This window comes from Aquarana catesbeiana, linkage group LG03 (genome assembly GCF_042186555.1).
Source record: "Aquarana catesbeiana isolate 2022-GZ linkage group LG03, ASM4218655v1, whole genome shotgun sequence".
Classification (NCBI taxonomy): Eukaryota; Metazoa; Chordata; class Amphibia; order Anura; family Ranidae; genus Aquarana; species Aquarana catesbeiana.
The window spans coordinates 598711758-598724762 of record NC_133326.1 but is presented as its reverse complement, the minus strand read 5'-3'; the positions used below and the strand labels follow the sequence as shown (position 1 = coordinate 598724762).

General features: G+C 42.1%; 1 protein-coding gene across 1 annotated transcript in view; it reads left to right on the top strand.

Moving 5' to 3' along the window:
• STARD7 (StAR related lipid transfer domain containing 7) overlaps positions 1-11816 on the top strand; it is a 32761-nt gene extending 20945 nt beyond the window's left edge. Inside the window, exon 9 of the mRNA XM_073622058.1 lies at positions 4396-11816. Within this exon, the coding sequence (XP_073478159.1) occupies positions 4396-4571 (176 nt within the window). The 3' untranslated portion in view covers positions 4572-11816. The remainder of the gene's footprint in view (positions 1-4395) is intronic.
• The last annotated feature ends 1189 nt before the right edge of the window (positions 11817-13005 follow it).

Sequence of the window (13005 nt, the reverse complement as noted above, 5' to 3'; positions counted from 1 at the left end):
TTTTTTTTTCCTTAAAATTCTCTCCTAAACTTGGGGTGCGTGTTATACGCCGATAAATACGGTACTTGCAGGGAGAGAGAGGAGCTGTCGCAACTCAGGCGCGATGTCTGGAATGGGCGGGACCAAGCGGCTATCAACACCAGCCAATGATTGGGCAGCTTAAGAAGGGGGTGGAGCCACATACGTAGCGATTTTACTTCTGTCTCTTGGAGGCAACATTTCAGGGCAGATCTTGGGAGACAGCATCAAACATATGCATTTATAAGCATAACAGCAGAATGGAATGTCAGTATCTTCATACATGTGTATGGGCAGAGTTGGAAAACTTGCATATTATTCTTGAGCGGAAAAAATATGGCAGCAGATAACTAGTGAGCAATGGTAAGCCTGGAAGGGCCTAAAATAGTACTACACAATATCCAATCCCAAAGAGAAGAATTATTTCCCAAAAGCTACATAAAACAAAGACAAACAACAATAAAAGAATGGTAGAAGTTGGAGTATTGGGAGAAAAGTGCCTGAGCAAAGAATATGTTGTAAAAAAATATGAGTATTTTTTATTAACCAGGGACAATTGGACAATACTATACAAAAGTTAAAACATGAGCTCTGATCACATTAGAAGAACTACAAATCGCTGTAAAATCCATGAAAATTGGCAAGGCACCAGGCCCAGATGGCTATACAGTCCAGTATTATAGGACTTTCCTACCGATTTTAGGCCCAAGACTCGTGACTTTTTTTTTAACACACTAGGAACAGTTTCCAGCTTCCCCAATGAAACTCTCAAAGCTCATATCTCCTTAATCCACAAGGAGGGGAAAGACCCATCCTCATGCGGGAGCTATCGTCCCATATCTCTTTTAAATGTCGATCTTAAAATATTCTCTAAAATTATAGCAACTAGATTAGTAACACACCTCGATTCCCTGATCCACCTAGATCAAGTGGGGTTCATCCCCTCTAGAGAAGCCAGGGACAATACCATTAAAGTCCTTAACCTCGTCCATGTAGCAAAGACTAAGAAAATCCCCAACATTTTTGTTAGTACAGACGCGGAGAAGGCCTTCGATAGGGTGCATTGGAACTATATGTTCTCGGTACTCCGCCATGTCGGCCTAGGTGACAGGATGCTGAAATGGATTGGTAGCATTTACTCGTCTCCTTCAGCACAAGTAAAGGTCAATGGTATACTCTCAAGTCCCTTTCCCATCAGGAATGGTACGAGACAGGGGTGCCCTCTGTCCCCCCTGCTCTTTGCCCTTTCCCTAGAACCCTTCCTTTGTAAGATCAGGTCGCATCCGGACATAACAGGCCTTCAAGTAGGTAACACGCACTGCAAAATTTCAGCATATGCTGACGATCTTCTGTTCTCCCTAACAAACCCCAAAATTTCCCTCCCTAATCTAATGCGAGAGTTCAAAATCTATGGAGAAATCTCGAATCTGAAAATAAACTTCACTAAGTCCGAAGCAATGGGAGTTTCGGTCCCCCCTAATATTTTAACTGATCTCCAATCAAACTTTAAATTTAAATGGCCCTCATCAGCACTTAAATACTTAGGCACGTTTATCCCCCCAGATATAACGCAGACATTTGACCTAAACTTCCCCCCACTGTTGACGAAGACCAGGGCATTGTTAGGCAGATGGCACTCGGGCTTTCATTCCTGGTTCGGGAGATGCAACCTGCTTAAAATGAGTATTCTACCGAAATTTATCTACCTGATCCAAGCTCTACCGATCCATATCCCACCCTCCTTTTTTAGGCAGACCCAAGCACTCTTTACCAGATTCATCTGGGCACATAAAAGGCCGCGATTACGACGCTCACAGCTGACCCTACCCAAACATTGTGGGGGACTGGCAATGCCCGATATTTGCTCATACTATATGGCCTCACACCTAGGGCGTATACTCGATTGGAGAAGAAATAGCTCATCCAAACTGTGGATAAAACTGGAACAATCTCAGTCGGGTGTACCGCTGGGGGGGGCGCTGTGGTGTGTTAACGATCTCCCAAGTCCCCTGAAAAATCACCCTCATAGGTACCACCCTGAGGAATAGCCACCAAACCACCTTCCACACAAATCTTACCTCAAAGGTATCTCCCCTATTCCCCATTCTGGGCAACCCAAAATTTGAACCAGGCATGGAAGCACCGAATTTAACATCCCTTAGAGAAACGGGAAGGGACTGTGCAATTAAGTTCGTCAGTGGGGGAAGGTGGCCAACATTGGAGGATCTTTGTAACCCAGCAGGTCCTTACCGTCTAACCTTCTGGAATGCATTACAATTACATCACTTTCTTCACTCACTTCCAGAACCACACAATTTTACTAGGGAACTAACGCCATTCGAAACACTCTGCTCTGAAGACACCCCGATGGCCCATATCTTATCACAAATGTACCTCTTACTGAATACACCAACGACGCAACCTCATCTGGCTTGTCTAGCCAGTTGGGAAAAAGATCTACACTGCACCTTTTCTCCCTCACAGAAGGCTCGGATCATTTCCCTCTCCCTCAAATCCTCGCTCTGCGCTAAAATAGAAGAATCTAATTTTAAACTCCTCACTAGGTGGTACATGACACCCTCTAGACTAAAAAAATGTTACCCGGACTCCTCCGGGTTGTGCTGGCGGTGCGAGGAGGAGGAGGGAACTCTCTTCCATGTCTTTTGGACATGCCCTAAGATACAGACCTTCTGGGACGAAGTTAGGCGAATTACACAAAAATTCACGGATTACGTGGTACCAGAGGATCCTGCGTTTTTCCTTCTCCACCTCTCCTCAGTGCCCATTAAGACATATAAAAAGTCACTGGTTCGACATCTTCTTAATGCAGCGAAGGGTTGCATCCCCATTTTTTTGGAAACAGACCCTCCCTCCTCCTATAAAATTCTGGCTTCAAAGAGTGGAGGAAATTAAGCGGATGGAGGATTTGATACTGACAGCGCAACATAAGCAAGAGATGTTTAAGCAGACTTGGGACAATTGGAATATGTTTATATTTTCTGATGAGGGTCAACGCCTTTTGACCTGACTCGGTTGGATGTGACCATTTGGGCGGCAATAGTGAGGATATCCATCCGCCACCGTGTCTTCCTTCCCCCCCCCATCCCTCTTTATCTTCTTCCCTCTTCTCCTTGCGTACCTTCTGCCCCCCCCTACCCTTTTCCCACTCATCTCTTTTCTTTCTGTTTCCTCTCCCATTTCCTCTTCCCTCTTTTTTCTACATCTCTCAACCACCTTATAGATACCTACGGTTTTTCCCTTTTTTTTTTTTTTTTTTTTCTTTTTAAGTAAAATGGAAAATCGGGTGGGGACCACCGGGAATAGATATTTTCAATACGAGATGAGGATTGCCATAGAATATACTTTGATGTTAATTAATGCATATGTCTGTAAACTTTACGGGTACAAACCGGTACTCTTTTACACTGTATACCTTTTCTCCATGTATTACAACTGTAACACGGTTTTTCTCAAATGTGACTGTCTGTATTGGTGGGGTTTTTTTTTTCCCGCCCATGTATGGAGTTTAATAAACTTTATATTTGAAAAAAAAAAAAAAAACATGAGCTCTGCTTTACACTGTGCAATACTACTAGATTGGGGGGAAAAAAGGGTAGACAATACCAAGAGAGTAAAAATACAAAATAGTTGACTTGTAGTGGTGAAATTATGATTGTGCTGTCCAATGTACAGGAGAAAAGTCTTTTTTTTTTTTTTCTCCTGTACATTGGACAGCACAACCATAATTTCACCATTGCAAGTCAACTATTTTGTATTTTTACTCTCTTGGTATTGTCTACCCTTTTTTCCCCCAATCTAGTAGTATTGCACAGTGTAAACCAGAGCTCATGTTTTAGCTTTTGTATAGTATTGTCCCTTGTTAATAAAAATACCCATATTTTTTACAACATACTCTTTGTGACTCTCAATTGCTGCTTTAACACACCACGGGGAACTTTCTTCTTTCTTTAAAACCTTGCCCTCACTTGACTTCCTGCCCATCAGTCTCTGGGATCAGATAATTTCCGCCGCTGCTGATCTCTCCAGGAAGCTGCGGGGGGCCGCCCATAAAAGTAATCCCGTGGTGAATCCGCTGCTGGGACTACTTTTATGTGAAAGCAGATCGCCCACTGTGTAACAATATACTGAGGTTATGGCAGCTAGCTGCTTCCATAACTTCGGTATTTAATATCAAAGTAGCAACGTTAATCCACGGTGGGCGGAACAGAAGTGGTTAAAGATATCTAAACCCAAAAACAAAAAATCTAATGTTCACCAGTCCTAGCATTGCCAATGCTATTTTTGTATCTTTTTGCTTTGTGCCACTTTCTCTACTGAGAGATATTTGCTAATATTAACACATGTTTATTGTTACAGGGATGCCTGATTTCCTGGACAAGCTTCATTTAGCGACACTCCGTGCCAAGAACATGGAGATCAAAGTGCGAGATTACATATCTGCCCGTCCTCAAGACTGCAGCAGCGAAGGACGTGCCAGCCCTGAGCGGAAACCTGCAGCTGCGCACAGTACACAACAAATGGATTATGCGTAATAGGAGTAGCAAGAAAACCAAGTTACTTGTACAGGCTAGCATGAGGGGCAAGAGCTGCTCGAACAATGAGTGAAGACCAGCTGTGCAGATCCTGAATAAGTGATAACTGCCAATCAGTACTGAATTTCTGCCAGCCAGTTTAAAAGATCAGTGGACGCTCTGCTCATGCCAGGCGTTTCCTTCAGAGTTGCTACTTTAAGAACTTTTATGAGGTGATGAGATAGTGGGCATTACAGAATGCAAATTAAACTTTTTTGATCGTGTCCATCTTGTTAGAAAGCTATGTGACATTGGTTATCAGTTCTCCAACTGCATGTTTGTCCCCAGCATTGGATTCCTGTCTAACAGTTGGCATCTCCAGCAGCAGAGTCTAGCGCGTTTAGCCTTGGGAATGGATTTATACTTTGTTATGGAGAACCAGGATATTGCTTCATCGGGTCTTTTGGCTGGACATTTCATTATCCGCCTCTCTGATCAGTGTGTGAGAGAGACCTTGGCTGAGCTCCCACCCTGTGTTGATATGAAGGAATCCCATTGCTTTGATTTCCAGATTCTGCAGGGAATGTGACTATTTCCACTTGCATGTTTTAATTAACATGGATAAAGTACTTTGTGATCTTTTGGTTTTATGGTGCAAGGCAAAGTTTAAGTGCTGTTGATCACCCACATTTTTTTTTTTTTTTTCTGCATTCACAAAAACAGATGAGGATTTCAGATTTTTGTTGGTAAAATTTGCTTAATGCTTTTAAAAAAAAAAAAAAATCTTTGCTTAAAATTAATTTGTGAAACAGGAAATTTTGTCACGTTTTTGTTTTTTGGGGCTTTTTCTACCTGGCTAAGAAGTATAGGTCTCTAATGCAAATAGTGGAATAGCTGCACCCTCATTTGCTGACACTTGATGATTACGCTGTGAACACGCTGCCTTACTGGACTTATCCAGGCCTTTCTGCGTGACCTGACTGGTAGCTATTGAATGACTGGGACACGTTTTTATAGGCTGCAGTTGCTGGCTGGATGGTCCAGTGACCTTTTGATCCACTGTGTTCATTTGGGGTCCTGGACAGCAGCACGTTGACCCTTACGGAATCGTTCAGTAAAGTCAACACACAGAGCAATCCCTTTGGTTGTAAACAACCAGGGTTGCCCCATGGCAGTAGGACTGTAGGCCAGCACCCATAGAAGTCTTTGTGACATTTTTCTGTTACATGTATTAGTATGGCACTGAAAGAAGCAGAAATGACAGCAAGCAGTCTGAAAGATGTTCTTATTATTTACTGCAATGTATTGCAGCAATTTGCTGAGGGGTCTCCAGCTCTAACAAAAATGTTTCCCACAGTTCCACACAATTCCCTCAGGGCTAGTTCACACCACAAAAGTCATCCAGATCCCTTTTGGATGCTTTTCTAAATGCGCTTTTTTTTTTTTTTTTTTTTTTTTTCAGGTAAGGACCCCTTGATCGCCCCCTAGTGTTCACCCCTTCCCTGCCAGTGCCATTTATACAGTAATCCATGCATTTCTATGTGCAAAGTATCAGTTTTGGGTATTGAGAGCGTTTTCATGAGTACTTTTAAAAATACTCAGTATCGGTGTCACCCTTTTTTTTTTTTCCTACTCCTATTGGTGTCTTACCTTGCAAATAAGTAAAAACATGCACTCCAAATTCAGATAATGGTGGCATTCCCACCCTGTAGTCATATCTGTAACAGACCTATGTTCTAAAGAATGTAGTTGATGCTTAGAAGGGAGGAACTAGTCAGTCTGTTGTCCTGTAAGCTAAGCCATGTGTTGAGCTGATATACATGACAGCTGATAGTGCCGTACAAAGGGCTTTTTTCTATACCATAGCTGCCTGAATTGTCTTTTTTGTATCAGTGGGTGGATTTGCAGAAGGCACTTATTCTGCCTGCACAGTAGGTAGAGAACTAATAATCCTTGGGTAAAGGGTAGTCAGTTTACATCCTAACCCCCTGAGCCGCAGAGCTGGTGCAGTGGAGATGGTGTTCTTCCTAAAACACGACTTGATTTTCAAATCACTCCAAAATGAAAGATTTTCTCCAGAGGCTCCGCTGAAACTTAGCACTTTCTCCAGCTGTATCTGCCAGAACCAGGGGAGCATCACTTTCAGGCAGCGAGTAAAACAATTTTACTAAAAGGTGCAATTTTCTTCCAAAAAGCATTTTAAGAGAACACAATAATAATAATAATTCAAGAAGACAGAAAACATGGGAAATCACAGCACTTAAATTCAGGCTTTTAGCTCTCTCACTCTATAAGTTTCAAATTATTAAAAGTACATTCTAAGACAGGTAAGCCACTTACTTCCTGCACAGCCAGTAATAATTTGTAATGGACCAACCTAAAGGAGCATACACTTACGTGAGTGTTCCAGGTTATGTTTAAGGGGGTGTTCCACTTTTTGCACCCCTCTGTTTAGATGTGTGGTTGACTGTCGCAGTGTAGCTCACAGGCCAGTGTAAAACGAATGTTAAAGTGATTGCAATGGATCGTTTTTTATTTTTTTTAAAATAACTAACATGTCATACTTGCCTCCACTGTGCAGCTTGTTTTGCACAGCGTGGCCCCGAACATCATCTTCTGGGGTCCCTCGGCGGCTCCTCCCCCGCATCAGATAACCCCCCTAGGAAAAGCAGTCTCCCGAGGGGGTTACCTTGCGGGTGCGCTCCCGAGTCCAGCATTTGTGTCCACAGACATGAATGCTGGACTCGGCACCGCCCCCCAACTCATTGGATTTGAATGACGGCAGTGGGAGCCAATGGCTGCGCTGCTATCAATCTATCCAATCCAGACCCGGGACCCAGTGGAGAGAGGGACAGCGCGTCCCCGCCGAAGAGATGAGGGGCTCGGGTAAGTAAAATGGGGGGCTGGGGGGGCCTGGTGACTGCCAGGTGTTTTTTCACCTGAATGCATAGCATGTATTAAGGTGAAAAAACACAAGGGTTTACAACCCCTTTAGGTATTCCTACACGCAAGGGTGATAGAAGAATGTCCATTTCAGAGTTATTTGCTTTGAGAAATTAGGGATTCATAGAATTTTTATCTGATCAGAAGCTTTTGTATATTTTCTATCGGAAGAGCTCTTTAGATCTCTAAAGCTTATTACCAAATGTTGTGTCTTAGTTTCTGAAGCCGATATGCAAATTTAACTGGTCGTCTCTAAACCAAGGTTTCTCAACTCCAGTCCTCAAGTACCCCCAACAGGTCACGTTTTCAGGCTCTCCATTATTTTGCACAGGTGATTTGATCTGTTTCACTGCCTTAGTAATTACCACAGCCGTTTCATCTGAAGAAAAGCCTGAAAACATGACCTGTTGGGGGTACTTGAGGACTAGAGTTGAGAAACATTGGTCTAAACCAGTGGTTCTCAACCTCCGTCCTCAAGTACCCCCAATAGGCCAGGTTTGGAGGTTTTCCTTTATCTTTCACAGGTGCTTTAAATTGGAGTCATTGGCTTCCGTATTTTGGACAGCTATTTTATCTAAGAGAAATTCCTAAAACATGGCCTGTTGGGGGTACTTGAGGACTGAGGTTGAGAACAACTGGTCTAAACCATTCTCTTGTAATATTTTGTCTCTTTTTATTCTTTAAAGTGTGTATCCGCTATTGCAGCCGAATTGGGATAAGACATACTTTAAACTTGTTCCCATTCACAAAGCATAACTTGAAAAAGAATAAAAATAGCTGTTTATCTTTTTTTAAATGCTCTTTTCTGAAAACTCCTTGACCAAAAAAAAAAAAAAAAACACACCTAGCTTTCCATCCTTTTTTAATGTTTAAAGGGGGCTGGGGAGAAAATGTTTCCTGTCGGTGTTGTGCTGGCAGATCTCATTATCAGTTGTAAACTCGATTTCAGTTTCAAGTCCTAGCAAAAGGCTAAAGATCTAGAAGCTTGGCTCCTTTTATTGTATGTTAATGAGGAGAAGCTCAGGGTCCCCAATCCGTGCTGAGACATAATCACTGCTCACAAAATCAAATTGTTCAGGGTAATTTATTTTTATATACATACACATTTTTTATTTCTTTCAAATTTAAATGCAAAAGTGGAAATACACTTAAGATTTTTGAGCCAGTGTGGGGGGCATGCTTAGTCTGTGCACTATAAAATTATTCATGCACAGGAGAAGGGGTGACCACAAACAGCTCTTATATTTATGGTTGCTTCCCTGTGTGTTCTGACTGTTAAAACTATGAAAACCTCAAATTGTATAGTTGCGTGCTCCCTTTTTATTTGTTTTTTTTTCATGTCAGTTTACATGCAAACAGTGCTTACCTTAGTTCCTATTTCAAAAGAACAGCTTATGGTTATGTAAGAATCAGAATATTCAATTTAACACTTTATTACTGCCTATCAGGTTAATTTTATTCTATCTTGATATGACTAAAGCCTAGTACAAACTGACAGCTCAGGTCAAAGCCGCTATACTAACAATCCAATGTTAGTACAGCAATCTCCCCTGCAGTTCTATTGCGTTCTGATGGGGGGATGCCCCCCTCCCCAGAGCACTGGTTAGCGCTCTCAGCCATTGGTTAAGAGCACTGATAGGAAGCCGAGCCGGTTGGCAGACCTTTTCCAGTCACAAGCCTTGGACAGAAGCTGGCCGAACAGTTTCTGTTGAACCAGCTGCCGTACCCACCGGCTGAATATCGGCCAGTTTCTATTGAACCGGCCGATGCTGCCCGACATTCGGCCCGTGTGTACTAGGCTTAAAGCTAGGTATGCGCTAAAAATGTGTAATTTTTCATTGTAAGACAGTTCATTTTTTTTTCTAATAAAATTGAATTTCATTTCTGGCTGCAGTGACAGAATTTGAAGGAGCGGGATTGAAAATTTTTCTTAAAGTGGTTGTATCCTCTTGCAAATTTAACCTACAGGTAAGCCTATGATAAGGCTTACCTAAAGGTAAAATGAATATCTCCTAAACCTGTATGGTTTAGGAGATATTCACCTTGCATGCAGCCGCTGACGCCCTCTGAAGGTCAGGCAGATGCTGCCGGAAAATCACAGCTCCTTGCCGGAATTGAGGACGTCATCGCGGCTCCGACCACTCTCAGCGCCGAAGCCGCGAACCTGAAGAAACGCCAAGGTAACATGTCGGCTCCCTCAGCGGTGACTGGGAGGCGGTGCAGGAGCTTGGTTCTAAGGTAAGTTTTTCATAATGAGCTAGTATGCGGTGCATACTAGCTCATTTTGCCTTTGCCTTCCAGATGTATTTTTTTTTCTGGTCAGGGCATACAACCGCTTTAAAGGGTGGCTCCACTTTTGTTGGGGAAAAAAAATAGGGTATACAATTGCGACACAAGTCGTATTGTAATTTGAATGTTATTAAAATGATCTTTCCTTTTCAATCTGTAATTTCTGTAAAATGCAATGTGGACACCTGGAGGCATTCTGTAGACAGATGGTGTACAGAACACCCCCCAGAAATGTCATTTCCTGCTTGTATGATTGGCTCACTGATTTTCCCAGAAGTCTGCACTAAGATTCAAGTCAGATTTTGAGCATCTCCTGCAACAAAAATGTCATTTTTAGTGAGCTACTCCCAAAGGGAAATCATGTCTAAAGGGATGCAGACCCTGCAGTTTTCCTCGTTGGAGCCCTGCAGGTGCAGCAACTGATAATTATGAAACCACTCCCATTAGTTTCACTCATGGACATGGCACACACAGCTATTCTTTCAGAATAACAAAAGGTAGGAATCTGCAACAAACGTTAATCCTTGCAATGTACATTGATCACCCAGAGGGAAATCTTTTTTTTCTCAAAAGTGGAGTTTCTCATTAAATGTACACATTTCAAATAAACAGTGAGTTCTGGTTCACACTGGTGCGATTTGACATGTCAAATCGGTGGCATTTGCCAGCAATGGCACAGTCCTAATTGGTGCGACGCCACGCCAATTTCAAAAAGTCGTTCCTGTATTACTTTTTGCGATTTCCATTGACATCTGTGCAGAAACCCGCACAGATGTCTGTGAAATCGCTGCTGAAATCGGAACTTGCATGCGGGAGTGAAATCGTACGAGTTCAGCTGAGCTCACACGGCTTCATTACCGCAGCTCAGTGTGAATCTGGGCTGGATATGGTTTTTGTTCAGTGAAGTCCATCCATCCATTCATTTCAAAATTGAATGTTAAAGGGAAGCAAAATCTCGGAACTACTTTCAAATGACTTTTACAAATATGAGGTAGGTACCCTATATTAGAGGTTTAGGCCCTATATCAAGCTCTGAGCATGTGGACACTTGTAATTTGGTAATGAGCAATATTTTAAAAATATGCTTTATGACTTGTGTATTTTGGAATCTGAATGATGCAAATCCTGATTGTTAGGACCACATTTATCTCTACACTAGTAAAAGTAGAGGTGAGCGGATGGGTCCAGAGTCAGTTCAGCATTAAAAAAAAGAAATCAGTCCAACTGCAAACATTTTTCCGCTATTCAATAGCGATTAGAATAAACTCTGCCGAGTTTCGTTTTTAATCTGAAACACAAACTGGATGAAATAATAGATCTATACACTTAGAGATTTTTGGTAATGACCATTAAATGCTGAAACCTAGAGGGCTCTTTGGGGCTGCACTGAAATGTTTCTGGTATATTGCTGTTTAAGGGACTTATTCACAGCTATCCTGTCCGATGCAGTGTGTTTGTACTTGAATTTGGCTGCCGATGCACCATAACCAAAAATCGGACGTGCAATGTTTTTTTCCTGAATAAGAAGGTATTGCTTTGGGTCAGTAGCTCTAAAAGTGCCCACGCGAATAGGACAGCATAGTCAACAAGTGTGGATTTCACTCCTATTGGGTTTCCTACCTAAAGCTGACTTCCTGTCTAGTTAGTCCCTTAAGACTTTGCAGCCAGCCTTTCTTCACCAAGAAATGTCCAATTTTGGCTACACAGCATAAGTTAATATTGTAACGTCTACTGGTTTGCAGCTTTTTTTTTTTTTTTTTTTTTTTTTTTTTTTTTTCCTGGGAGAGAAAAATAATCATGTGTTGTGTCCTTTATAAAACGTAGACTTTAATCGCAAATCTGCTGTTACATATTCTATGGATTAAATCGGTAACAAGAGCATGATGTATTACAAATCATTTCCTCTTTTGAATTTGCACTGCTCCTATAGAGTTGGGAGCTCCCATTGCTGTGATGTTACATTTGTTTTTGTTTGTTTTTGTTTTTTTCCTTTTCAACTAGTAAATGTAATTAAATGTACAAATTGGTTCTAAATTGCATGTCCTGTGTCTGATTCCTTTTTTCTTTTAAGGGTGCACTGGCAGGGATTATCCTGCATTGCAAACATATTTGGCAAAAATGTGGTGAGAGAGGGGTTTAAAGTACAGGGTTGCCATCAGGGGGTTTTGCATAGGAAAACCTTCTTTATGCGAACAAGGATATTCTGTCCTCACTGGTCTTCAGCCAGCCATAGACTGAATTTCGGCTGATAATTGCGGTGTTCTCCCGGCAGGGACGGCTTCCCCTGCCCCCCCACCGGGAGAACACAATGGCTCCAGATGGGGGGGAGGATGACTGACTGACTGGGCGGGGGGGGGGATAAAGCGATTCTCTCCTGCAACCTGTGGTTGCAGGAAAGAAAATTACTCAGTCTATGGCTGGCCTTTGGCTAGCGTTACATGAACCATTAAATTTATTGCACTTCCTCTAAGGCCAGGCAATCCTGGACACGTCCCCCAGCCTGTGGCTGAACAAAGTAAAGCAGCACAGTAATCGCAGATATGACAAAATGTCAGCCGCACTCCAAGCTTGGCTCCTCCTTGTTATGTTTGTCAGCAAAATGACTGCATACAACAGGCGGAAGTGACGTCAAGGAAAGGGCAGGGGGTGGCTAGAGAGTGCCAGAGGCTTCCAGAAATCAGGCTACAGGCTGCTAATTGCTGCTGCGTGAGGCACTTTCTATGAACTAATTGGGGTAACTGAGCGGATCACCTTGTCCATTGGATGAATACGTGAGAGTCCATCTGCAGTGTATACTCCCTAAAGGAGTGCCCATATACAACAGTGGAGATTTTTGATCCTTTATGGATGTCTTTTACTTCTATTATTAAGGTGAGAGTTTTGAGAGGTTTGAGCATTTGGAGACTATTCAGGAAACATGCATGAACACTTCTAAGTGTTGACATTTATCCAACATCACTTATACCGGATCCATTAGGCTGTGAAGACAACAGAAGTTTAAATTCTTTATTCGCTTATCTAGAGGACTATTTTGCCTTATTTTTTGGGATTCGTTCACATCCATGTTATGTATTACTACACTTTTTATTGTAGAAATCTTTTGGACACTTTATTGCTACTTTGCACATCTACATTCAATTATTTGCACATTTTGGACACTTTTACTGCAATTTTTGCACATTGTTTTTATATTTACTCCACATGGAGATGTTCTTCCTTTTTT